Raw genomic sequence first — 27,985 nt, forward strand, 5'->3', positions numbered from 1 at the left:
AGTAAATTTTGCGACAAAGTCTGCCAAAGCTTGGGCCTTTATCGCGGTTCTGGGTTGGAACTTGATGTCGAATTGTCCCAACTCTACTGCCCACTTCAAGATTCGCCCAGAAAAGTTTGCCCTCTCAAACAAAGCTTTTAATGGGAAAGCTGTGAGGACGACTATGGTGTGGGCGTGAAAGTAGTGTGACAACTTTCTTAAGGCCATCATTAAGGCCAAGGCTAGTTTTTCCAGTGGCAAGTACCTCGTTTCGGTGCCCAGCAATGTTTTGCTGACATAATAAATGGACAGATGTTGGATTCTTTCTGCACGGACCAATACTGCGCTAATTGCGTGCTAAAAGATCGCCAGGTACAGGAAGAGTTCTTTTCCAGGTATTAGAGTGACAAACAGTGGTGGAGAAGACATGTATTCCTTCAAGTTTTTCAGAGCGCGGTCGTATTCTTCGTCCCACTCGAACTTGGCTTTCAATGCTAGAAAAAATGGTTGTAGTCTGTCTGACGACCGGCTAATAAATCGGTTGAGTGCAGCTGCCATGCCGGTGAGATACTGTACTATTTTTACTGAGTTAGGTCTCTCCAGGTCCTGAATAGCTTTGATCTGGGAGGGGTTTGCCTTTATACCCCGGTTGGTCACCGGGAAGTCTAGGAATTTGCCAGATCCTACACCAAACGCGCACTTAGATGCATTAAGGCGCAACTTGTGTCTCTTCAGAATCTGGAACATCTCACCTAGGTCCCTTAGATGGTCGTTCTCATCCTTACTTTTGACCACCATATCGTCGATGTAAGTTTCTATTGTTCTGCCTAACAACGGCTCAAACATCTTGGTGACCATTCTCTGGAATGTTGTCCCTGCGTTCTTTAGGCCAAAGGGCATGACCTTGTAGCAATACAGTCTTCATGGAGTTGTAAAGGATGTGACCTCCTGGTCTGGTTTATACAGGATTACCCAGCTCGATCCAATTTTCATATAAATTACCCTCTTACACGCCATTATTATCAATATAAATCAATAATTCAACAATTCAACTTAGGGTGCTGTTATGGTGTGCAACCCCTTAAGGTTGCACACCATATGCAACCAACACAAAAGGTGTAAGTGGATGGTGTAAACATAAAACAGGACAGCAAACAGAAAGGCGTAAGTGTAAGGTGTAAGTTGCACACTTAAGAAAAGTCCTTCAACTTAATGTCATATATATTTATAAAAATGGACTTTTCAAATAATTATTTTAAAGTTATCAATAGTTGAACACATTGGTAGCTATGGTGACTGACAATGGTGGTTTGGCCACGAACACTCCATAATAACAACAGACAAGTAGATAGGTGTTGTGAAAAAATAGGTATATATATAGCGTGATATGATATTTTAAATTATTATTATATTTTTTGTTATAAAAATAAAATGAAATTTTGGACAATTGATTAAAAAAAATTTAAATTTGAATTTATGATGTGAGTAGCATTTGTTTTTTTGAGCAATGTGAGTAGCATTCGTTAAAATCATCATCATAATTTTTATAACACTTAGAAAAAGCAAAAAAAAAAAAAAAAAAAAAAAAAAAATAATAATAAATTTATTTTATTTTAAATAGTATTAATAAGGTAAAAATGTTCGTCCCATATATATACCCAGCCACAACTAGCTCTTCTTCATCTTTAGCATTCCCAGCAAAAAACCCTCTCTTTAGTGAGAGGGAAACAGTGAGCTTAGCCCTCGGACTCCTTGTCTCACCGGAGGTACTCGATATCTTTATTTCTGTTCGATTCTCGGGAAAATTAACACTTTCCTTGACCTTTTCATATCCATCTCTCTTTTTTCTTTCCTTGATGATAGATAAAGATCGATAAAGCCTTCTTTTTTTCTTTTATTTATAAATTTTGTTGGTGATAAGAAGATTTTATGGTGATCTTTGTCTATTTATCTGGTTTAACTCAAAATTATAATTTACTTTGCGCTAAAGTTATATAGACTGTTATGGAAAATTAGTGAGAAAATAAAAACAAAACATGAAAAGTCTATTAACAGCTAATAAAGAATTCAAAGTTCTTCTCTTTAAATTTCAAGTTTTCAAATCTGGGGAAAGAATTTGAAACTTGGAATCTTATGACAGGTTGGGTGCGCCTCTGTTGGATTCAAATATTCTTCTTTTTTTCCCAACTTGTAATATGTCAGTTTCTATTCATATTATTTTGATTCATGCTAACATAATATATATCTATATATTTTCAACTTTTTGTTGAAGATCAGTATTGGGTTTACTTGATTGTGGTCATTAGGTAAGGATCTAGTGTTTGATACTTGTCATGTGGAGTTGGATTTGTGATGTAGCTCCTGAACCTTGAAATACTTTGTTTAGTATATGGTTGTTCAAGTTCAAGTTCAACTTTTTGATTTTCTAGATAAAAAATAGCATCTTGATGAAATGGTTAGAAGCACAATCTTGTTCCTTGCAGTTCTGTGCTTGTATTTTAGGATTGAATAGAAGTGCATTAAAACTAATATTTGCATGTAGTTTGTAAATTGTAGCTACTACATGGTATGCAGTTCTGCCCTATATTTTAAAACAAGAAATGACCACCATTTTTGTTTTAAACTCGAAAGTGTCCTTGCTCTATCAGTTCTTGTAATGGTCTTTCCACATGAATTAGTGGGTGAAAAATACTTCCCTTTTGGAAGGTGCCATTATTCAAGATTGATGTGACAAGGGCACTTTAGAAGGTAATGTGATAATGGTGATTACTTTTGTTTTGCTGTGAAAGGACCAGACACTTAACAGAAAAGAAGGGAAAAAAAAAGGATGAAAAGGAATGGGTTATGACTCATGATATCCATGTTGTATAACTGATTTACACAATAATTCTATACCTATTGACGTTTGACTTCTTTTTAACTTTGAAATAAAATGATCGTTTTTTTCTCGTTAATTTCAAAAGTATCATTTCTACATCGGTTTTGGTAGTGATATCTTTGCATAAATCAGCGATGTGAATAGTACTTTTTTTGGGGTAAAGATGTGCTATTTTTGAAGATTTGATTATGTCCATCAAAACTGATCCGGTAAAGACACTTTTGAAATTAAAGAGACAATGATGATCACTTTTGGTTTAAAGTCAAAGGGATGGGTTGTGAGCCATGTTATCCTTGATGTATAAATGTGCTCTTTTTGTTACAAACCTTGTGTGTTAGTTATTATTCTTGATTTTTGGACATTATTTATTTTCTATGTCCGGGGCTTCATTTTTATTAGTTATTACTCTCGATATTTAAGTGTCTCATGGTACTTGGACAATGTTATGTATTAGTTTCTCATGGTAGTTTCTTTCATATGACACCATCTTCTTGGTACAAGGAATAAAAGATGACCGATGCTGAGGAAATTCAGCCTCTTGTCTGTGACAATGGAACCGGAATGGTCAAGGTTAGTTAGTTTTCTTACATTTAAAGTTGTCTGTTTGTTTTATTGTTGATCAACTGTTCTATGTAAATGGACATTTCAGGATTTCTCAAATAATTTTGTTTGTTTTTTAAATATTGGATAGGGAGATCTTCCTAAATCCCTGCAAAGTCTATGGGAAAATTCTATGTAATACAGCACAACATAACCGAAGTTGCTATTGACATTTACATTACATTTGCTGCTTTTCTTTTCATTACAAAAATGCCAATGCCTTCCTTCTGCATGCATCTACAGGCTGGATTTGCAGGTGACGATGCTCCCCGAGCTGTGTTCCCCAGTATTGTAGGCCGACCTCGACACACTGGTGTCATGGTAGGCATGGGTCAAAAGGATGCTTACGTTGGTGATGAAGCTCAGTCAAAAAGAGGTATCCTCACCTTGAAATACCCAATTGAACATGGCATTGTCAGCAATTGGGATGACATGGAGAAGATCTGGCATCATACGTTCTATAATGAACTCCGTGTTGCCCCTGAAGAGCATCCAGTACTTCTTACAGAAGCACCCCTGAACCCCAAGGCAAATAGGGAGAAGATGACTCAAATTATGTTTGAGACCTTCAATGTGCCTGCCATGTATGTTGCTATCCAGGCAGTTCTGTCTCTTTATGCCAGTGGTCGGACAACAGGTTTGTATTAATATTTTTGTGCTTATTTGTTTTTTGGATTGTTTCTTCTCTTCTTATGACTCATTGTTAGGTGTATGGAAAAACTTGATTGCACTTGTTTATTACTTGGAATGGATTATATTTTGCGCTATTTGGCATCATGTCATATTATTAAATCGGGTGATAACTTCAAAATACTGAAGCCGAATGAGGAGTTGTTTTTTTGGAATCATTTTGAGCTGTAAGTAGAAAAGTGCAATTTATGGTGTCATTCTGTTAAAATTGGAAAAAAATTTAGGAACTATTTACTATGTTGAGAAACTAGGGGATTATTTAGTAAATTTTAGGGTTGTACATGATTTTGGTTAACGGGTCTGGTACTGAGAAAAACTTTTGTATGATGCCTTCACATTACCTACATATACAGGAAATATTTATCCAAAGAACATGATGATAGTATGAGTTTATTTTTTATTTAAATTTATTTATTTATTTTAACTCCTTTCAGTAATCTTCTCCTTACAATGGTTTGCTCACTAACTGAATTTTTGGGATATATGAAAAGGTATTGTCTTGGATTCTGGTGATGGTGTTAGCCATACAGTCCCAATTTATGAAGGTTATGCCCTCCCACATGCGATCCTTCGATTGGACCTTGCTGGTCGTGATCTAACTGATGCATTGATGAAGATCCTCACTGAGCGAGGGTACACTTTCACCACAACGGCTGAACGGGAAATTGTCCGTGACATGAAAGAGAAACTTGCTTATGTTGCCCTTGATTATGAGCAGGAGTTGGAAACTGCCAAGAGCAGCTCTTCTGTGGAGAAAAGCTATGAATTGCCAGATGGGCAAGTGATCACTATTGGAGCAGAGAGATTCCGCTGCCCAGAAGTTCTCTTCCAGCCATCACTCATTGGAATGGAAGCGGCTGGAATCCATGAAACCACTTACAACTCTATTATGAAGTGTGATGTCGATATCAGGAAGGATCTCTATGGAAACATTGTGCTTAGTGGTGGATCAACTATGTTCCCTGGAATTGCTGACCGGATGAGTAAGGAAATCACTGCCCTGGCTCCTAGCAGCATGAAGATCAAAGTGGTGGCCCCTCCTGAGAGAAAATACAGTGTCTGGATTGGAGGCTCAATCCTAGCTTCTCTCAGCACCTTCCAGCAGGTAATTTCTGTCTTCAACAGTGTGTGTGTGTGTGTGAGAGAGAGAGATGTAATACCTTAAAAAGGTATGGAAAAGAAGTTTTAGAATCTCATAGTGATATTGGTTAAATGATTCTTTAGACTTAATTCTTATTATGGTTGGGTCACTCACTTATGCTCACAACATGTTGCAGATGTGGATATCCAAGGGTGAATATGACGAATCTGGTCCAGCTATCGTTCATCGGAAGTGCTTTTGAGCTAGGTGAATACGTGATTGGTGATATGGCCCTCATTGTCTTCGTCTTGCAAGGTCCAGTGTGGCTTGTCTTGTGTCATATGTGAGTTTAAGTTTGGTCTAGTTTTGAAGCTTGGGTTATTGATAGAGGTGCTTGCAATTGTTATAGTTTGGACTACCAAAAAATTGCATTTTAAGTAGGTCTTACGGGCCAACCCATGATTGGCAGTGGGTGGCTGGAGATGGATCTTTGTAAACCTGTTTGCATGTTTTACAGTCTCTTATGTTTCAGACATGGCTTTTTTAGGCCCTTTGTCATAGGAGATGAGGCAAGTTTTGTCCTACTTTTTCTCCCCTATATAGGATTGGAAGTTCTTGTTGATATGTATTTTCGGTATGGGATTGATATGCTCTTGGCCAAGATCCGACTGATTTTCACCAGAATAAGTAGTGAATTGATTTTATTGTGTGCTTAATCAGGATACCAAGGTTTATGTATATCATGGTTGATGGTGGTGTGGGTGATGTTTCTAGGGCAGAGTTTTTTTTTTCTTTGAGTGATTGATGAATGAAATTCGCTCCCTGCCCTAAAACAATATTTGGTCATCGAATATTTTGGCTGCCTGAAACAGTTAAATGAGCATTTGTTAGTTTGTTCGGTCATTGATTGTTCATTTGAACCGTATTTGCCGATGTGTTTCCTAACATGCTATTACTCTTTGAGAAGAGCACAGTTCAGAAAATTTGAACCATATTTGCAAGTTGCAGAGTCGAAATCGAAGTTGTGGGACTTTTGTTTCAAATTTGCTCAGATTTCCTTCTTTCCAATCCTTGTTTAAGTTTTTGGGTCTAAATTGATGAAAGGTTTTATGGTATTCTTTTTCCCATCTTAATTTCTATAAGAACAAGTGATCTAATATGATGAGTAACTGATTTGCCTTAAAAAAAGATATGAAATCTTAGGCATATTCCGTCTATTTAGGGTTAGTTAATCTTGTCAAATTTCTTGTATTTTATTAAAAGATTAAGGTTGTGTTTGAGGTAAGAATTTGAGAATGAATTTATAAAGGAAAAAGAAAAGAGAAAGGAAAAGGAAAAAAAAGTTTCTCCCTTTCTTTTTCCTTGCGCTTCACAAATTCTTAATGCAAAAACGCTTAGATTAGAGTTCTAAAGGTCATGTTCTTTTGGGAAGGGGGATTAGATTAAGGTTTTATTTGTCATAATTTAAAAAAAGTTAAAAAATTAAAAAGTCACTATTCTATTTAAGTCACGTTATCTTATTTAAGTCATATCATTTCTCTATCATATCACTTCAAACTCAATCCATATTCAATTCACATTTTATAAAAAGTAAAAAAGTATACTTATTTAGATCATTTCAAATCACACCTGGTAGTTTGTGGACATGTTTGTTTCGCTGACTATGGAGTTGGATTGGACTAGGCTGTTAGTGAGGTATACTCATGAAAAACATGTTTGGATGGCAAATACTGGGCCGGATTAATAGCCTTGAAGAATGCATAATCTTGTACGGCAGTCGAATTACAATACCTGCAAAAAAAAAAAAAAAAAAAAGAAGAAGAAGTTTGAGGGCATTTATGTAAGGGCCAAGACATTCCCACCTGGATTGTCTCTCGTATTCATTTTTTTATTATATATATATATATATATATATTTTTTATAATTATTCTAACATTGGCTAATTTGAGGGCATTTATGTAATTTCATATATTAATCTCATATCATAATATTACATACAAACAAACATTCTTTATCCTCCATCTCCAAATTAATACCACCACATTATTAATCTCCTCATTCACTCCTACCACACTCATAATCCTATTCAACCTAATCCGCCAAACAAACGTGGCCAAAGAGTGTTTGGTTGGAGATATGAGTGAGGGGATTAACTATCCCCTTAGACTAGTAATTGTCCTCATTGGTAGAACTACCAATCCCGGGGGGGGGGGGGGGGTTGGAATTAGAAATTGATTGAGAATATTAGTGAATTTTTAAGCAAAATTTATATTTTTTAGAATAAAAAAATAAAATAAAATTATAATATTAAAAAAAAACTAAAAATTAAGTATTAATTTTATATATTAATATTATTTATAATATTACTAATCCGATGGTATACAAACAAATACTTTTTATCCTACATTTCTAACCTAATACCACTACATTAATAATCTCTTCACTTAATCTCATCGTACCTTTAATTTTCTCCATTCTATAGAGTCAAACAAATGTGACTAATCTTATCCTTGACAAGACTGTTCCTTTCCAAAATTTAAACTCCTTTGTATTTAAATAAAAAAAAAAAAAATTCTCTTGGGCATATTCTTATCTATGTTGCGTGGGAAGTATGTTGCAATATCAACAACATATTCTCATCATCAATGCTTGATTTGAGACACTCCAAAAAAAAACATTTTTTTTTGTTTGCAATTTGTGTCCCTGTCTTTTAAATTTTGATCCTTTAATTTATTTATTTTTAGCATAAAAATATCTTAAAAACGTCCAGGAAATAGGCTACTATTTTATTGAGTGTGTTTGAAAGCACCTAAAAAAGTAAAAAAATGACAAAAAGTAATAAGAAGTTTACTAAAATAAAATAAGAAAAATAGAAGAAAAAAGCAAAAAAGTACCACAAGTATATGATTAACTAGATTTTAACACTAACTTTTAATCATATAATTTCTATTCAATTTGAATTTTTTTAAATTAATGATACCATTCCCCCTCTTATTAACAAAAATTCCCATTTGAATAAACTTTGACATGGCAAGAACAGATAACCAAAACCCCTTCTCTCTCTTTCTCCTGTCACAACATTTCTTAGTAAATCATGGGATCAAGTTGTCTTTCCCTGAATTTGTGGAATTTATTCACTCCACTTTTTAATCTTTTCCTTTGAAACCCATACCTTTGGAATGTGCTAATATGCTAATATGCTCTTTTCCCTTACTTATTTAATCATACATTCAACACAGAGATGCGTATTGGCACAGTAGTGCACTAGTACTAGTTCTAGTAGTACTACTACTACTTAAATACTCATTTTTCTTGTTATTGTTTGTGTTTTTGTTATTGTTTTTTGTTTTCTACATAATTGAGAAGATCAATAATATATCATCAAGAAAAAGAGAAATTTAATAACTTGGGGGGCATTAATGGATCACGCAGGCGAAGCACAGAGGACAGACCTAATGACGATTACTAGACATGTTCTTAATGAGCAGTCGAAGCACCCTGAAGCTCACGGCGACTTCACAATCTTGCTCAGTCACATTGTTCTTGGCTGCAAATTTGTCTGCAATGCTGTTACCAAGGTCCCTCTCCCTCTCCTCTTTTTCATTTAATTCCTTTCTTTTGCCAACTATATCATAAATTTTTAGTTTGTATACATATACTAGAAGCCTTGCGCACACCAACGTGTGCAATTGAAATTGCCCTGGAAGATCATGGGTGAAAGTGGAGAGAGTAGTGCGCAACTGAATACAACAGTGTTAGGAATGCTAAATATTTGGAGAACATTTAGTATTGTTGTGGTTATTTTTAGAAATCAAAATTATCTTATGGAATTACACGCCAAGTTGTGTGCTTCATACAATAGAATATACATATATTGGGGCAAAATAAACTTTACTCCATTGTGATTTGTCTTGTGGCAACTCCATGGCACGAGTGATTGTAGGAGCAACATTGTGTACCCAACAATTGTTCCCTCACAATGATGTTCTGCAACTTAAACCCATGACAACGTTGCTTTGATAACACTTGTTGGATTGAGTTCCACCACCTCACCTGAAACCAATTAATGTTAAAGGTGGGTTTTTTCTTGGCCTTCCAATAATCACCCATTTTGCAGGCAGGTCTTGCAAAACTCATTGGACTTGCAGGACAGACAAATACTCAGGTGGGTTTTTTGTTTTTCTTTTTTCAAAAGTTGTTCAATAATATGCTAATTTTACATTTTCTTGCATTTCTGTGTTTTCATTGCAATTTTGTCTATCTATGACTATGATAGATCACATCTGTTTCATTTTTCAGGGTGAAGAACAGAAGAAATTGGATGTACTGTCAAATGATGTTTTTGTCAAGGCTTTGATAAGCAGTGGATGCACTGTGAGTTTTTAATTTCATTTGCTTTCTTCTTTCTATATCATCTTTAAGATTGGATTACACTAATTGCTTTGTTGGTGCTCAAAGAAAAGCCCCAATTGGTTGGGGCTGATGAGAATCTATGTTATTCACAAACACCAATAGAATCCCATACAAACCAATTGAGAAAAAAAAGTTCAACCAGTTGATTGCATTGACTTGTTTTCGAAATATTTTCATTTTTTTTTCTTCGTGTTTTTGGGAATAAAAACAATAAAAGTTGAGAAACTTCATATCTTTTTCTTTTTGTTTCTTTTGTGTGAAAACAAATTTTGAAATTTTTTAAAAACAATATGAAAGTGTTTGCTATTACCGGAGTGTTTTTTAAAAGCTTTTCCAAAGACAACGATTAGAAATAGTTTTCGTAAAAAAAAATTCCATATCGTTTCAGTTTCAATTTTTTTTTTTTTCCCTTTCAAGAATAGAAAAAAGAATGCATTATGCCAGATGATAATAGAAGGCCTGAGTTAGGGCTTACTAAATCTCTTCAATACAATGAAACCTATCATCATAATCATCAAAAATTGAATGTTTTTCATTGGTAATAATACACTAGTACTCCTTTTCTTACTTGGAAATTACAAATTCAATTTGACATACATACTACTTTTCCCCAAGAAAACTTACCCATTAAATGTTTTTTCAGTTGGATGATTGTTTTGATCTCATAACATTGGTTTTATCCCCCTCCAACCCCTTCCTTTATAGTGCATTCTTGCATCTGAAGAGAACGAAGAAGCTATTTTTGTGGAGCCATCAAAGCGAGGAAGGTTTCTGCTGATGCACTATGTATCCCAAGTATCTACAAAGTTTGTAATATTGAGAAAAAAAAAAGAAAAAGAAAAAGAAAAAAAGAATTTTCTAATGTCTTGTTTCAAATTGTTCCAATTATTGCAGATATTGTGTTGTTTTTGATCCACTGGATGGTTCCTCAAACATTGACTGTGGTGTTTCAGTTGGAACTGTATGGCCCCTAGTGCTTTGGCCCTGATATTATTATTATTTAACTTCTATTTGTGCCATTTTTGTTTATTTTATTTATTTTTATTATTATTTTTTGATTAAGCACATTTTGGTTGAATTGATACTATTTAGAAACTGTTAAAATCTCTTTTATTGGATATAGATCTTTGGGATTTATATGGTGAAAGATAAGGAGAATCCAACTCTTGACGATGCATTGCAATCCGGAAAGAATTTGTTGGCTGCAGGCTATTGCATGTATGGAAGCTCTTGCATGGTAATTATAATTACCTTCTCTGTGTTTTAGATACTTTGTCATGAATTTTTGTTTGTGGAAAAACTTGGGTTTCTATTTTTTTTTGATAGAAAAGCTCCATCTTGTTGATTATTCTAGTAATTTTCTCACAACCGGTGTGTGAAATAAGCACCTTATTAGGGTTTGTTTGTTCATCTAATTAATTGTTCTCAAGCTTTTAGCATTGAATTGTTTTCGTGTTTTCAATTGTAACAACACGATTTAGCAATGGTGTTTAATGGTGTTGTAGCTAGTCCTTAGCACTGGAAATGGCGTCAATGGCTTCACGCTCGATCCATCTATTGGGGAGTTTATATTAACTCACCCAGATATCAAGGTAAAAATTGTGTGCTATCATATTTGAACACATGAACTCTGCTTTAGTACTATGTAGTTCTCTAATCATGCATCATTACTGCATCTACGAACAGGTTCCAAAGAAAGGAAAGATCTATTCAACAAATGAAGGAAATGCCCAGTATTGGGATGAACCAACCACAAAGTAAATGTAGCTAAATTTGGCAATTGTCATCTTTCTATTACCTTTAAAAGGCTAATAAATTTTCTTATATTCATTTAATTTCAGGTATGTTGAAAATAGCAAGTTCCCTAAGGATGGTTCATCACCAAAGTCCCTAAGATACATTGGAAGGTATGCAGTTTTTTGGCATTACAAGTTTTATCACCATGTCAGCATTGCAATCTTGTGTCACATCTCCTTGTCTTTGTTACTTGGTTTCCCGACCTCAACATAATAGTCTTAAATAAATTCTATCGCATGAGGAACTTTTTCTTCATTTTTCTTTTTCTTTTCCTTTTCCTTTCGCTATTTCTTATTCTTTTTTTTTTTTTTTCATTCTTTTTCCCCCCGAACCATATCAAACTAGTAAACTTTCCTCATTTTATGGGACTAGTAAAGTTTTTAGTAAATTGCTCAACTTCATGCAGTATGGTAGCAGATGTTCACCGTACTTTGCTTTATGGAGGAATCTTCTTGTACCCGGCTGACAAGAAAAGCCCAAATGGGAAGTTGCGGTATGTCACCTTTAAGATTAACCAACTTGTTTTTGTTTCCATCTTTCAAAAAAATTGAAAACAAAAGACATTACCAAATAGGCCCTATTTCCATTAAGACTGCATTACCACATTGCATTTGTTTCTAACTCGGATTTGTTTTCTATGAAACAGTGTTCTCTATGAGGTATTGCCCATGTCTTACTTGATGGAGCAAGCAGGAGGCCAAGCCTTTACCGGAAAGCAACAAGTAAACTTAATTTGTACACATACTTTTGTTTCTTTTGAAGGGTAACAAAAAAAGAAAAAATAAAAAAATCCTAATAACGATTTCGCTTTTGAAAAGCAAAATGCCAACTGACTTGGTGTGAATTGGTTGATTTGGTAGGCACTCGAGTTGCTTCCAAAGAAGATACATGAGCGCTCCCCTATATTTCTTGGCAGCTACGACGACATTGAGGAAATTAAAGCACTTTATGCTGCTGCTGAAGAGACCAAAGCATAAAATGCTCATACGTAGCGAAAAATCATCCTAGACTCTCTGAATTAATCTTCAGATTTTAGGCTTGTGATCATACATATTTCTACAGATTTACAAGGTTCCATTGGACTAGAAGTTGCAATCCATTTTCGTGATGTACTCTAATGAAAATTTCAGAAACTTTCATCTTTTTCATTCTCTTAACAATGGATGTGTACAACAAAGGTGTATAAAAAATCCAATTGCTTGTTGTTTCAATTCCAATTAACAAAACTGGCCATGTGTGTGATATCAGTAAAATGGTGGGCCTATGGATTAGACTAGACTGATTGCTGGGCTGGACTCCAAGGATGGGTCTGGGCTTCTTCTCCGATGGACCTACGAAACCAAACCTTTGGAAACCCATCGGGGGTGTCCTTCTCAAGGGCCCTCTGATGAACATGTGTGTGTAAAAGATAACATCCCCTTCTTCCATGGACATGTTGGTATGTACCCAATTTCTCTCATGGGACAGAATTGTGTTGTAGGATGATAAAACACTAATCTGGGTATTTCCAAAACTCCATTTGGATGAGTGAAAAATTTTAAATGAAGATATTTGAGTTTAACTTTAACCATTGATTTGATAATTTTACAGTGAATGATTTGAATAAAGATAGAAGATTTAAAGGGTATGTTTGGTTTATGTTTGAGAGATGTGTTTTAGAGATAAAAAGTACGAAAAGTTGTTTGGTTTGGTTTTTTTCAAAAGATGTTTTGGAAAATTATTTTGAGAGAGAGTTTTGGAAAAAGTGATTGATTTGATATATGTAAGAAAGAGATTTGTTTGGAAAACTTGTTTGGTTTACAAGTTTTGAGAAATTTTTTTGAAAAAATTTGTTTGGTTTGATTACTTTTAAAAACTTATTTATAGAGAAAATTTCTCAAAAATTTTTCAAAAATACAAACCAAACGAACCCAAAATCTTTATACAAGATAGACATTTAGGTAACGGTTTAAGACTATTATATTCGCTAAGTTATTTGAAATCTACTAATTTAAAGCTTTCAAATCTGATTAAAATACCATCTACAAAAAATTAATCTAAATCTTTACATTATTTAAATGAGTGATGCTAAATCTGTAATCCAAATTCACCTAAATGTTTTGGTTCTCTTGTTTAAAAAAATTTACTTAATATTTTTAAAAAATATATTTCTTTTTAAAATTTATTTATAACAATTCTTCTTCTTATTTTTTCATTTTTTATTTTTTAAAGTATGTAAGATTGATCAAAGATGTACAGAAGGAGCACACTCGTAATGATAAGTACAATGAGACTTTCATACAGTCCACTATTGGATTGGAAGGTCAAATTCAAACTTATGGCTCGCCTTGTGTCTACTTTGTTGATTCGAATAATTTAATTTATAATATTTCAATTAAAAAAATTATTTGATGATTTTGGGACATGATAGGTGGTGCTTCAGAATATCGTGACAAATTGACGATGTGAGACTCACGACTATGTTGGGGTATGGGAAATACCTGGGAGACTGGGTATTTGGTGATTAATGGAAGTAGGGACACATGGTGTCACTGAACCTTTTAATAATTTTTCTGTTAACTAGATTATGCATGCAAAAAATCAGGTTAATTGAATATTGATAATTATATTTATGTAGTTATCAATATCTGATTAATTTAATTTTTTGTGTAAATAATTACTCAAAAGATAGTAAAAATTAAATACTTCGAATAAATGAAAAAAAGGTTGAAATGAACCCATATACCAAAATTAGCAAAAATTATCATTTAACTCATAAAGATCGCATGACCGTATACTCATCTAATAATGTAATGTCATTTCTCTATTATTTTCTTTTTTTAAGTTCATATAAATGTTAGGCCCTCTTATTGAAATCGATCCGAACCAAATTTACTAAACATTCAAATAATATACAAACATTACTTCTTACTGTTGCTGAATTTGTTATTTCATGAAGAAAAATGTTAGAGATTTCAAAAATTTTACTAATATTTCTATTAAATGTCTCATATGAATGTAAAATCACACATGGTATAGGTCCCATACTCCTGTGAAATATTTGATAAAAATATTGATAAAACTTTTAGAATCTCTAACATTACTCTTTAATGAATTAATCTTGGTGCAATTATATTGTTATTTTGGATAAAAACATGCCATATTTTACTTATTAGATTGATCTAGATTTTTTTTAATAAATAAGGGCAATTATTATTTTTTTGAATAAATGGCCAAACTGGTAAATTGCATCCAACCAAATTGAACCGAACCGAATTCACCGATCCGGTGCAATTTTCATGTTTTGATTGGTCTATTTGGTGTAGTACATAAAAAAAAATCGATTTTATTAGTCCAATCCAATTATCATATAAAATCAGGAGAAATTATTTAATACTCCCGGAACATCACGTGTCCATACTCCAAATCTCCCATCCCCAACATAAATCATGGACCCTTGTGTCTTTCTACCAATCAAAACCTTATGAAGTACCACGTGTCTATACTCCGAGAGTACTGAATAATCATCCTAAAATCAGATCCAACCAGACCGATTTTATCCTTATTAATTACACCAAAACTAGACCCACCGGTAGAAAGAGTGGACCCGAGGAATCCTCATCATCCCTTTCAAAAACGTGGCGGCCCATGTGCGGTTCGATAGATCACAGAGAGGCATCTATTAATTCCGGGTCGGCCCCAATTTTTCCAAGGGCTTCAAGGGTACTTTGAATAAATCAGTCACTGTTACTCCTTCCCTCTTCATCCCACATGGTACCATTCGAAAAATCTAGCAAATGGGTTTGTGGTTTTGATTCTTTTTGAGGTAACCCTTTTGATGCCTTGATGGGTTTTCTTTATTTTCTTGATTCTGCATTTGGGTTCTTTCTCTTTTTCAATCAAGCTCTCCAGATTTTCAATTAATCCTCCATATCTAGCTTTCTTGACATGGTCTTATTTGATGAATTTATATTAGATATGATACAGATTTCTATTCATTGATTGTTCATAGCCTCTGTATGTAGTTCATATCCTCTGTTTGTATCACCTTAGCAACAAGCATTACTGTAAAGTAGTAAGAATTAGAACTAAAACTGTGTTTGGTTGGTTGTCTTGTTAATTCAATAGTGAAAGTAAATTGAAAATGGTTGTTGTTGTTCATTGTTGATTCATAGGAGTTTTTTGGGAGAAACATTGATGGGTTGAATTGAACTTGTGTTGAGAAGAACTTTCCCATTGGCTTGGTTTTTGGGTTATTTGTGTAAAAGCAACAATGGAAGGGAAATCATCAGCTAGTAGTAATTTGATTCCTGGTGGTGATGGTGGTTCCTACAGTTTTTTAGGGTTACAAGGATCAATGCAAGTAAACCAACACCAAAACCTGCATTCATTTCAAAGATTTTTGTCGCTTCCTGAAAAAAATGTTATGCCTCTTAGGGCTAGTAAAATGCAAGAAACTGATCAACCCGTTTCATTTCTCAATTTTGATAACAAGGTTGGGAGGGTGAAAATTTCTGCTAGTGATGATGATGGTTCGAATGTCGTGGAACGAGGTGTTGATGGGAAAAAGGAGTTCGCTTGGCACCGTGTAAAATGGACAGATGAAATGGTAAAGCTCTTGATAACTGCTGTTTCTTATATAGGAGACGAGGCTACATTTGATTTTAATGGCGGTGGAAGGACTTCTATGTCAGCAGTTTTACCAAAGAAAGGGAAATGGAAGTCTATTTCGAAGGTCATGGATGAGAGGGGCTATCATGTTTCGCCTCAGCAATGTGAGGATAAATTTAATGATCTCAACAAAAGGTATAAGAGACTGAATGATATACTCGGGAGAGGTACTTCTGGCCAGGTTGTTGAAAACCCGACACTTTTGGACTCAATGGACCTATCCGAGAAAGCAAAGGATGATGTGAGGAAAATTCTAAGCTCAAAACAATTGTTTTACAAAGAAATGTGCTCGTATCACAATAAGAATAGGTTGTACCTTCCTCATGATCAGGCTCTTCAGCAATCATTGCAGTTAGCTCTTATAAGTAAAGACAATTTTGAGCATTATGAGTTGACGACGCTCCACAAACCTGATTACCTTGATGAAGAGGATCAAGATTCTGCAAGTGATGATCGAAGTGGAAAAGCTGAAGAGGGTCATGCTATTTGTAACAGTAATGGGAGGGAATTTGATTTTCCAGGGGTCTCCGCAAAGAGGAAGAAACGAGAGGAGGAAGAAAACAAAGTTGTGGGTTCTGGTAATGCCTTGAATTTATTGAGTCCTGTTCCTCATCCCGTGACCAATTTTGCCAATGTGAATCAAGAACGGTTTCAGAATCGATGGATGATGTCTCGATCGCTGCGGTTGGAAGAGCAGAAGTTGAAGATTCAGGCCCAGATGTTGGAGTTGGAAAGGCAGCGGTTAAGGTGGTATAGAGTTAATGAGCAAGAAGACATGGAGCTCGAAAAGATGAGGATGGAAAATGAGCGTATGAAGCTTAAAAATGAGCGTTTGGCGTTAGAAATCAAACGCAGAGAAATGGGTGCTGATTACAACTGAATGCATGTTTTTGCATTTTCATGCAGGTGCATTTTCATGCAGGTGCATTGCTGCCCAACTAAAATTTCGCTTTCACATCTAAATTTAGTTTATACATGGATTGTGGTATGCAGTGCAGTGAATAGTCTTCAATAGGTCATAGGGCTTTTGGTTTTCCTACCTATGGCTAATTTTATGGCCTTGGGTCTTGATAGATTGTTGCAGGAGTTTATCATGTTTCTTGTTTGTGGTCTCCCTATTGAATGCACATAAGTTATAGTTTTGGCTTTCCTTTATATGCATGTACCTTACATACCAGATTGTGTATCTTATTTGGGATTTGTTTAACATTTGGGGTTCCGGCCAAACTGTAGAAGATCGGGATAACTTTGTGGTTAAACTGTGTGGGTAAAAGAGTCATCACGATGAAAATTCTTAACCAAGTTATTGCGATAGAATAAATGCAAACGGGAAAGTAAAACAGAGCAATTACACAAGAATGAATCTCTCTCAAAAGCCATCGGTAACGAGTTTCTCTGTGCTCATGTAACCCTATATTTAGAAATAACCCATAATATATACTAAGATCTGAATACAATAGGAACTGAATTGGACCTAACTATTTGTTTATTAATACGAGGAGACCTTACTATTTGCCCATTAATTGGGTCGTACGGGTCGCCAGCGGGTCATTAGCACAAATTGGGTAGAATACGACAAAAAAGTTACCTTAATGACAGACAAAAAATAACAAAAAAATTTGAATCTCACTACACCTTTTACACATCTCAAACATTTTAAACATATTTTAATAGACTTTCTACTTATTACGATATACTTTTTACACATTTATCAATGTCATTGATAGGCTGAAGGGAAGTCATTAGTGTTTTCCATAAATGTCATTAGTGTTTTCCATAAATGAATGTGAAAATCTTTCGTTTCTATTTTCCAAAAGCATTTGAGTTGATTTATTTTGTTTGTTGCATTAAAAAATGTGTCAAATTGTTTTTCTTGAGATGCATATATAACGTTGATGCTCAATTTTTGGCATATATGTCTATGGATGTGTAGCAATCTTATCTTCTTTGGGATATCTCTTAGCTTAGATGATGGGTTTGCCGGTTCATGTCATGGAAATTAAATATGAATGTAGAGTAATTGTTTTAGGTTTCTTCTTTCCCAATTATGCAAGTACCAAGGCTCTTTTTGAAGAGTTCTTTTAGAAGACGCATGAAATTGTATTGTAGTTTAAAAAACTTTCCTTGGATCTCTCTCAGGCTTCGTTTAGTGCTACTTGGGAATTAAATTTTTTTTTTTCTCTTATTAATATTGAAACTTTAGATTAGGTGGAAGAATTAAATGATGAACGCACAACTGAGGATAATTTGGAGATTTATGATGTCATTTATCATATATTCTTGCAGTGATTTGCTCCCTTAATTGCGGTGAACTATTTGTTTTCATGTTTAATTTGCTTTGACAATCCGAGCTTTTCCCATGGCACAGATATCCTTGATTTTGTGGAATATGATAAATTCATTTCAATCTTTACCGATCCAAATTTGATGCGTCGCATATGGGAATTCCTTTACGTGCGAGTCTGTAATGAATACACCTAATGTGTTTTGCACCTAAAAACAAGGGGAATAATAATACATACATTCCATAGGTTATGAGCCACCTTTCATTCATGTCCTTGTCTAATTGCCAAATTTTGTTTTCTTAAATGTGGCTGCAGACAATTTTGTTTTAGTAGTCGCTCAGTGTTATTGATTTTTCCAATTTTCTGTGAGTTGAAGCTGATATGTGTTTTTCAGAAACTCCCTGAAAAGCCTATCCACACTTCCTTTCCGCACTTCCACATAGGGCTGCAAACTAACCGAGCTGAGTCGAGTTTTGCTGAGCTCGAGCTCGGTTCGTTTACTTATCGAGTTCGTTTATTGAGCTCGAGCTTGGCTCGATAAGAAACTGGGTTCGAGCTTGACTCGGCTCGTTAATTTTAATGAAACTCGAGCTCGGCTCGATAATTTTTTTTTAGTATTATTTATATTATTTAATATATAAAAAATGTATTTATATTATTATTTTTATATATATTTATATATTTTTAATATATAAATAATATATTTATTATATAATTTAAATAAAGATAAACGAGTCGAACTTATGCTTAAACGAGCCGAGCTTATGCTTAAACGAGCCCTTAACAAGCCGAGTCCTTAACGAGCCGAGCCGAGCCGAGTTTATTCATGAACAGTTCAGTTCATTTGCAGCCCTACTTCCACACCGCGTTGCTATGATTTTACCGTAAGTAATGTCTCTACAAATGTTATACTGTATTTTATCACCATGTATGAATCCAAAAATATTTTTTTTGAGTTATGCATAGGTATTACCCTATACCTACCGAGGGCTTTTAGGGTTAAAAGCTATTTTTTCCGTTTTTGGAGGCTCTAGTCTTGAGGCCTCTCGAATTGGATTAAAGAATCTTTAGCCTCTGGAAAAAAAACAAGAACCTACCTTCGCAATCAAAAAAAAAAAGTCTCATCTTTTTTCAAATTTTTTGTCTTTAGTAATTTTTTTTTTTTACTTTTCCAGCCTGTCTTGTCAAGACGAATTTAAAAAGTATATTTTTTTTTGAAAAATTTCAAAAATAAATCAATAAAGACAAAAATAAGCCAAACGAGACCTTAGGCTCGTTGTTTGATTTTTTTATTTTATGAAAAACCATGTAAAAAAAAGAAAAGAAAAAATAAGTTAACTTTTTTATATAGTAATTTTTTTAATTAAAAACTAGTCTTCCCAAGTGAGACCTTAGAACATCTCCCTTGCAACACTAGCTCACTCCTCAGATTAACAAATCTTAACAGGCAAAATGCGACTCGTTGTTGTCACTTTTTTAACATATAACATGTATATTAGCTCAACAATTTTGACATCTTTATCTAAATTTAGACTGAAACCTTCATATTTGACAAATTTTTTAAAATTAATTAATATAAAATGTTATATATAAAACATATACTAATAAATATAACAATAATGCTTGAGGACTCAAATTCGCCTTGGATTCCTTTTTTTTTTTTTTTTTGTTTGGTTGTGGCTGTGTTAGTTTGACTTCTTTTTTCTTTTCTTTTTAAATTTTTTTTTCTCTATTTTCTTTTCTTTTTGCAAAAGTAATTATGTGTAGAAGTATGCTAAAAAACTAGACATCATGCACTAACTCAGCATGTATGGTTTAATAAGGTGAACTCACTCACCTTATCAAACCACATAGATTGAGTTATTTATTTATTTATTTTTTCTATTTGTGGGGCTATGTTGGTTTGTTATTTTTTTAAAATTTTATTTTATTTTATTTATTGGGCTGTGTTGATTTGATTTTTTTTTTAAAGTTGATTATGTGTAGGGATGTGTCAAAAAATTAGACATCTCCAACTCATTGTACAAAATTATATTGAATTAACAAATTTTAACTAGTAGCCTAACTGATCAGTCAATTAGGTTGGAGTGATTAAGTGATAAAATTGACTGATCAGTTAAACTGTTAATTAAGTTTTATTAATTTCATATAATTTTGTTTAATGAGTTAGTACAAAATATCTAATTTTTTGACACAACACATAGCCACTCTTAAAAAAATAAAAAATAAAAATTCAAACCAAATTTGAGGCGTCGAATTCGAATCCTCTACCACTGCCGTAAATATAATAACAAATACAAAACCCTCTTAAAGTGAGAAAAATTATAAATAAAAACACCAATAATAAGACTTATAAACAGGTAAAAAAGATTCAAAATCTCTAATCGCAAAGAACAATGTATCTTCTAGGAAGACAGCTGACATTTTTTTACAAACGTTTTAAAAAAGTGTAATTCGATGTTTCTTATATACGTAAGTAGTACTTCATCGTTGTCGACATGTTACGAGAGAAGTGACAGAAATGTTAAAGTAGATTGTCCATTTGTTACCTTGGAAATATCGAAAAAACATATTAATTTTTGTATTGTTTTGATGCAGTAATTTTTGTCATGGTAGTACTTTTTTCCCGAATACTGTTTCCCCTTGGTTCACAAGAAAGTTAGTGATTTGTATCACCTAAGATCATCTCCAACGCTTCAGCAAACGTGATATCAAATTCAAAATTTGATGAAAAAGTCACTTTTTTGAGCTCCAACCGTTTCACCAAATCGATATCAAATCCAGAATTCAGCAAATCTTGTACCAAAATGAGAACAGGCGAAGCATTTTACCAAATCACTGTTCCTAACCGTTGGGAGAGACCAACCGGTCAACCAGCCGGTTGCCCGGCCGGTTGACCAACCGGTTGACCGCCTAAAGGTTCAAACGGTTCGAAAAAAAGGTTCAAACAGTAAAAAAAAAAAAAAAAAATTTTTTTTGCCTAACCGGTTGACCAGCCGGTCGACCACTAAAAGGTTCAAAAAGTTCAAAAAAAAAAAAAAAATCAAAAAAAAAAAAAATTTTTTTTTTTCGCTTAACCGGTCGACCAACCGGTTGTCCCTGGTACAAATTTGATGAAAGTGCACCGTTGGAGTGAATGGTATCAAATTGGTAAAATGAGTCATTTTTGACTCAAATTTGGTGAAAAATATGAGTAACCGTTGGAGATGCTCTAAGTTGTTTATTTTTTCATTTTTTATTTTTCAAGGTGACTAGACTAATTCATTGGACTTGTTGAAAACTACACTAGTTTTTTCGAGCGTATGGTTGTTTGACTTTTACAAAATTTATTGAGTATTTTTTTTTATAAATAAATCAAATAAATTTTTTTTTAGCGTATGGTTGTTTGACTTTTACAAGATATATTGAGTACTTTTTTCATAAATAAATTAATAAATAAATCAAATATATATTTTTTAATTATATAAATGAAATAAAGATGTTATTTTATATCAAAATATTGATCTATATATATATATTTCCGAATTCCATCAAATGGAGACTAAATGCATAATAAATAAATTAAATATATATTTTTTTAATTATATGAATGAAATAAAGATGCCATATTATATCAAAATGTTGATCTGTACTTTTTTTTTTTTCATTTTTTTTTATTATTTCGAATTCCGTCAAATGGAGACTAATTGCACATATTTTATTTCACGAAGATGTTCATTTCATGATTAATAATTGTGAAAAGACAATAATGAGCTCTTTGAAATAGATTTATTAGTTATTATAGGGTGAGTTTGTTTGGACGGATTGAATAAGGGGGATTAGAATTCACCTTACTCCTAGGATACATTGTCCCCAGATAATTTGATTGGATTGGATTTGTATCTCATGTTTGTTTAGTCATGGGATTAAATGTTAAGAAAAGACTATTTGATTGGATATGTATGAATCTTATATTTGTTTGGAATATTATGGAGAATGATAAATGTTTAAATAACTATTTACCCATTTCAATTATTGACTAAGTAATAGAAATATTAAAAATATCTTTAATATTTTAATTACTTTTAACTAGAATAAATAAAAATTTATTTTATTTTATTTTTTACACAATTAAATAAATTTATTTTTTAAAAATTAAATAAATAAAATATCAATAAAAATATATGTTATTTTTTAATTAAAATTTTAAATAAATTTATCTTAAAAAATAATAATAATAAAATAATAAAATTAAATAAAACATCTATTAAAATTTAAATAATGAAATTAAATAAAATATAAACAAAATTTTAAAATAAAACATCAATAAAAAATTAATTTAAAAAATCAATAAATGAAATAAATTTATTTTATTTTTAAATTGAGACATTTAAATTTTATTAAATTTTACAAAATATAATACATAATTAAATAGTAGAGTGTCAAACTGATCATTTCACCACCTAATCCCATATCTCCCTTATTCCTCCATTTGTGTCCCATCCCCCCCCCATAGGACACAATAGTCCAATGAATTTAGGACTAATAGTCTGGTGTAAAAATTTTAAATTGAATCCAATCCCATTCTTTAATCCCTCAAAACAAACACCACCATAGTTAATCTCATTCTATATCCGTCTCTTTAACATGCTATCTATCTACTATAATAGTTTTTTTAACAAAATTATTTTAGCTAGTTACATTTAGAGAGCCTTGTGAAGTTTTTTAAATAGTTTGCGTTGATAGATAAGTAAAATAAAAAGGGCAGTTGGAAAACATAAATGAAAAAATAATTAAACTAAATAAAAAATATATATATATATATATTTATACTTTAACTAATGAAAAATAAAGAATAATGTTATAATTGCTCTAATTTTCTATTTTAAATAAGAAAACCGTTTACGGCGGTATGAATTGCACAGCAAGCATGATGTGTTTTTAGTTGTCAGATTATCTTTGAGTTATAAATTTATGAAACGAAGTAAAAAAATAAAAAATTTAAATGTATTTCTTTATTATCTTATTTTCCCTCAATTAATTTCTCTATAAATTCAGAGAAATGTTTTTTTTATCACATATATATGTGTGAGGTCCATCATATTTATACTTTGCCCTCTTTATAAATGTAAATTATATTTGACCATTTTTCTAGTTTAGTCTTTAAAATTTATTTTTTTTCTTACTTTGATCGTTCATATTTTAAATCTTTCTCAATTTACTCGTAAAGTTAATTTCTATTCAGAATTAGACAAAAAAATGCTATAATAACTATCACATAACATAAAAAAATATTATTATATTAGAGTTTAAATTTATGTTAGAGATGTAAGATATATAATAAAGTATTTTTATGTCAAATAACTGTTAATGTGTCATTTTTTGTCTAATTTTTAATAGAAATTAGTTTTAAGAGTAAATTGAAAAAACTTAACATATGAAGGGTCAAAATGAGAAAAAATAAATTTTAAAGGTTAAAGTGAAAAAGTGGATAAAAATAAAGGTTACAAAGTATAATTTATCCTATTAAGAAGAAGAAGAAGAAGAGTAATGATATATAAATATAATTTATATATAGAATTATGTTGTGCCTTTTGATCCCTTCATTTGTACTAAAACACTTTCCATTATCACATCATTCTTATTATAAATTATGTACCAAAATTCTCTAACAATACCATTTTTGTTTAAACAATAGTGGAACCCTTTATGGCATATGAGATGTCCGAAATTGGAAAGTTTTGATAAAATGTTTAATTAATATATAACGGGTTTCATATGTTGAGGGAATAGATATCTCACAAAAGATAGGTTTTATGTATAAGTCCTCATCAATGCTAGAAACATATATATCAAATTCAGAAAGAGATATGGATACTAAATATATACAAAATATGACACATATGTCTTACAAAACATGAGTTCCACATGTAAATTTTTAACAATATTAGAAACACAAATACCGACAAACACAAATACCGACATACATGTCTCACAAAGAATAGATCCGGTATATAAGTCCTACATCGGGTAGACTAAACTCTTTGTGAAAAATCTATGTCTCATTCTGTATTTAGCCCTTTATATACTTAAAAAGCCTCGTTTGATAAGTGTTTGTTTTAGTTTAAAAATCAAAAAGTTATTAAAAAAATTAAAAAATTTATAACTCATACTAAAAAATCAAAAATTATATTTTCTCTCTACTTTTTGCACATCTTTTTATAAAAAATTAAAAAATTATTTTAAACATACTAATTTTTTTTACCTCATATTTTAGTTAAAAAATCAAAAAATTATTAAAATAACTTGTTTCCAAACAAATACTTAATGCAATATAATAATCCATACACAAGTTTTAAGAATGATGGATGGGAAACTGATTTTCCATTTTAAAATTGGTTCGTACCTTTCCATTGACAAAGAAAGAAATGGTTGATTAATAAAGATTACAGCCTGTGATTGTCAATCTTCCAACTGTGAAGTTTTTTTGATTTTAAAAATTTTAAAAATTGTGTGTAGGGCTAGTGCCAGCCAACCATTGCATTCCTTATATTTTTCTCAACCATTGAGAGAATGTCGGAACAGCCAGCAAACCCAAATATATAAAACCCCACATATTCACACCCCAAAGTCTCCCATTATCATTGCTTTCTTCCCCCATCTTTCTCTCACTACATAGAGAGAGAAAGAGAGAAAAATATTTAGAAAAAAAGAGTTCTTGTTGTGAAGATCATTAAGAGATGGGAGCCTGTGCTAGTGTCTCCAAGGCCATGAGAGGCGATGCGGCGCCACCACCGGAGCCACAAAAGGAGGTGATTACCACCACCGAGGTGGCGGAAAAGGATGTTGTTGTGGTGGAAGGAGACAAAAAGAAGGTGGATGGTGGTGGTGATGAGAAGGTTAAGGTTGGGGATGATGAGAAGAATGAGGATGGTCAGGAGGGTGATGAGGCTGACAAGCACCAATCTCTTGGATCTTTGCTCAACGAGGTAAAGCTCTAATAACTAGGCATATTTAATTTTTCAAAAAATAAAACATAAAAAATAAAACTTATTAGATCTTGTTTAGTAATGTTTTTGTTTTCAAAGATTTTGAAAATAAAAATAAATGTTTGGTAAGAAATAATCCATTCGCATGGAAAGTTATAATGAGACAATTTTTATACAAAAATTCCTAGTCATATAATAGTGTGATAAGGACATTTTAAAGTTACACATAATGTTGGCTACTCATGTTTCTTAATTGTTTATTTTTTTTAGAAGAAATTTTTTTTTTATTATTATTTTTCCCTATTTTAACATATTGATTACAAACAGATTCAATTCTCAGCTTGTACTTCAATACAATTTTTAGGTTTCTCTCGTTGTGTTTTTCCATAACCGCGCATTCAAAATATATTAATTTTTTTAGAAGGATTAATATTCATTAGATATTATTGTCGACTTAATTGAGAATGCAGATTGCATAATTTTTGTTCCAAAATTCTCATGTCATTTTGTTTCAAAATGTTTATGATTGTTAAATCATTATGGAGAGAGAGGGAGAGGGGGTAGGGGTGTAAATCTAACCCGGTCCAACCTGGCCCATGCTAGGCCTCGCGGGCTCCCGCCAAAATTTGGATCGAGCTGAGCTAGCCCACAGGCCAAAAAATAGGCATAGACTCAGGGATATTCGGGTCTCGGGATGGCCCAATAGGCTTGGGTAGGTCTGACCATTTTTTTTATTTTTTCTATTAAAATTTTATTATTTTTTACTAAAAAAAAGACATTGGGCCTTGGATGGGCCGGGCCTTAAACGGGCCAATGGACTAGGCCACGGGCCCCGGGGGGGGAGTTTAATAACGGGCTGGGTGATTGAGTCATGGGCTAGGTTTAGGCTTGACTAACCTTAGTTTTTAAATAGGCCCAACTCAAGGCCTGACTTTTTTCAACATTTAACTTTCTTTTTTTTTTTTTTTTTTGTATACACAAAATAAAAACAATGTTAGGAGTATTAAATAAATTATCAAATATTCTACACAATACTAATTTGGCGATTATTTTAGGGTCACTGGCATTTTTGTTTACATAAAATAAAAAAAAAGATTCATTTATATTCTGGTTTTAAATTTACGAAATGCTATATATGAATGGTTTTTATTAATTTTTTTATTTCATCTCTTACACGATCCAATTTTTTTAAAAAAATATAAATTTCTTATCTAATTTATTTTAAACAAGAAACCATTTACAAGTATTCAAGTAGGTGTATAACATAAAATGGTGATGCTAAACTGGTGGCATATTATTAAATTTTTGTTTTATATTCTGGGCCAGCTTGTACATTGTACAAATAGCCTAACCCATGTTCGAATGTGAGACTTGTCATGTTAGTCACGTGCCAACATGACCAAAGATCATTTTTCTCTCCGAGGCTTATTTTGGAAAGTGGGTTGTAATCCGGGAAGCGTAAAAAAGCTGCTTATAAGCAGTTTTTGACCAAAAAACTGATTATATCTTTCCAAAATAGCTCTTATTCTCCAATTCTATAATTTCCTAATAATCATTAACTTATGTGAGAATCTTAAACAATAATTCAATGATCAATGTAGAGAAAAATTTGACAAAAAATCTCATGCTCATTTTGGGATGTAATGACAGAGCGTAGAAGCGAAGGTGTCACCACCAGAAACAGAGAAGATCACCATAGAAGAAACACCAGAAACAGAGAAGACCACCGTAGCTGAAACCGCTGCACTAGAGACAGTAAAATCAGATGAACAAAAGCCCGAGGTAGTTCCTGTGGCATCGGAGGAGAAGGCAGCAACCTATGTAGCACCAGTTGCACATGTAACCACTGTGGAGAAGGAAACAGAGACCATAACAAAGGAAGAGAAGTGATTTTACATGGGATGATTGATTTTATTATAATTCTGAGTTTTTAAATTTGTTATGGATCAAAATCTAAGTATACTGTCAAAGTTGTGACATGATTGGACAATGGTTTTCTATAGGGGGTGAGTGACCTGTTTTGAGATAATTCTTGGTGACTGTTGTTTCTTTTGGTTTTTAATTCTATTGTTCCTTAATTTGACAATAGTGGTTGTTTTGTTCATCTTCTCCTTCTTATCTTTATCTTTATTTATTTATTTATTTTTTGAGATTAATTATATTTTTGGTTTTCAAAGTATGATTGTTGAATTATTTTGATCCTCAATGTTTAAATTATGTTCTTTAATTTAATCCCATCAGGAATCAGATTGATACAATTTAATATTAAGGGACATAATTAACACAATTTAAACATGAATGACCAAAAATATAATAAATCCTTTTTCCAGTTTATCGATCATCAAATAAATATTGTGATTTATATTTAGACATTTTCAATTATTAATGAATATTATTGTACATCTTTTATTTATGAACTTGTATATTTTGATTTTTTTCAACTATAAAGGTCATTCAAATATCTCATACAGAGTTGAGAGAATCAAAATATATGGGCTTATATAAGCCTTCGTATGGGATATGAGTTAGTTTTTTGACTTTTTAGCTATTTGTCTGGGGCTAAAATGGCTTGTTTGAAATGAGTTTTTTTTATTTTTTTGACTTTAGTGAGAGAAAAAATGAAATGGCTATGGTTTGGAGGTGG

At 32.5% G+C, this 27,985-nt stretch overlaps 4 protein-coding genes across 8 annotated transcripts; all 4 read left to right on the top strand.

Annotated features, from left to right (window-relative positions):
• The first annotated feature begins 1,224 nt into the window (after positions 1-1,224).
• LOC114258540 (actin-7) lies at positions 1,225-5,944 on the top strand. 4 transcript variants are annotated; one of them, XM_082914406.1, is made up of 6 exons: positions 1,665-1,745; positions 2,120-2,176; positions 3,359-3,427; positions 3,701-4,094; positions 4,639-5,252; positions 5,425-5,944. In XM_082914406.1, the coding sequence occupies exons 3-6, from the start codon at positions 3,368-3,370 to the stop codon at positions 5,488-5,490; spliced, it is 1,134 nt and encodes a 377-aa protein (XP_082770532.1). In that variant the 5' UTR covers positions 1,665-1,745; positions 2,120-2,176; positions 3,359-3,367; the 3' UTR covers positions 5,491-5,944. The 4 variants fall into 4 exon arrangements, with proteins under 4 accessions (XP_028054305.2, XP_028054306.2, XP_082770532.1 ...); XM_082914407.1 differs by having other exon boundaries at positions 3,368-3,427; XM_028198504.2 differs by lacking the exon at positions 2,120-2,176 and having other exon boundaries at positions 1,225-1,745; positions 3,368-3,427.
• Positions 5,945-8,473: 2,529 nt separating this feature from the next.
• LOC114258542 (fructose-1,6-bisphosphatase, cytosolic) lies at positions 8,474-12,649 on the top strand. Of its 2 annotated transcripts, XM_082914408.1 has the most exons (12): positions 8,474-8,806; positions 9,346-9,393; positions 9,528-9,602; positions 10,347-10,408; positions 10,536-10,602; positions 10,765-10,878; positions 11,147-11,233; positions 11,328-11,398; positions 11,483-11,548; positions 11,845-11,931; positions 12,085-12,160; positions 12,299-12,649. In XM_082914408.1, exons 1-12 carry the CDS (start codon positions 8,648-8,650, stop codon positions 12,413-12,415), a joined length of 1,029 nt encoding a protein of 342 aa, XP_082770534.1. In that variant the 5' UTR covers positions 8,474-8,647; the 3' UTR covers positions 12,416-12,649. The 2 variants fall into 2 exon arrangements, with proteins under 2 accessions (XP_082770534.1, XP_082770535.1); XM_082914409.1 differs by lacking the exons at positions 10,347-10,408; positions 10,536-10,602 and having other exon boundaries at positions 8,516-8,806.
• Positions 12,650-15,004: 2,355 nt separating this feature from the next.
• On the top strand, positions 15,005-17,315 carry LOC114258567 (uncharacterized). The gene is made up of 2 exons (XM_028198537.2): positions 15,005-15,243; positions 15,593-17,315. Exon 2 carries the CDS (start codon positions 15,691-15,693, stop codon positions 16,966-16,968), a length of 1,278 nt encoding a protein of 425 aa, XP_028054338.2. The 5' UTR covers positions 15,005-15,243; positions 15,593-15,690; the 3' UTR covers positions 16,969-17,315.
• A 7,601-nt stretch (positions 17,316-24,916) lies between these two features.
• Positions 24,917-27,429, top strand: LOC114258566 (uncharacterized). The gene is made up of 2 exons (XM_028198536.2): positions 24,917-25,341; positions 26,992-27,429. The coding sequence occupies exons 1-2, from the start codon at positions 25,093-25,095 to the stop codon at positions 27,229-27,231; spliced, it is 489 nt and encodes a 162-aa protein (XP_028054337.2). The 5' UTR covers positions 24,917-25,092; the 3' UTR covers positions 27,232-27,429.
• The last annotated feature ends 556 nt before the right edge of the window (positions 27,430-27,985 follow it).

The sequence above is a fragment of the Camellia sinensis genome, chromosome 2 (genome assembly GCF_055761805.1).
Source record: "Camellia sinensis isolate YWXY chromosome 2, ASM5576180v1, whole genome shotgun sequence".
In the NCBI taxonomy this organism is placed as follows: Eukaryota; Viridiplantae; Streptophyta; class Magnoliopsida; order Ericales; family Theaceae; genus Camellia; species Camellia sinensis.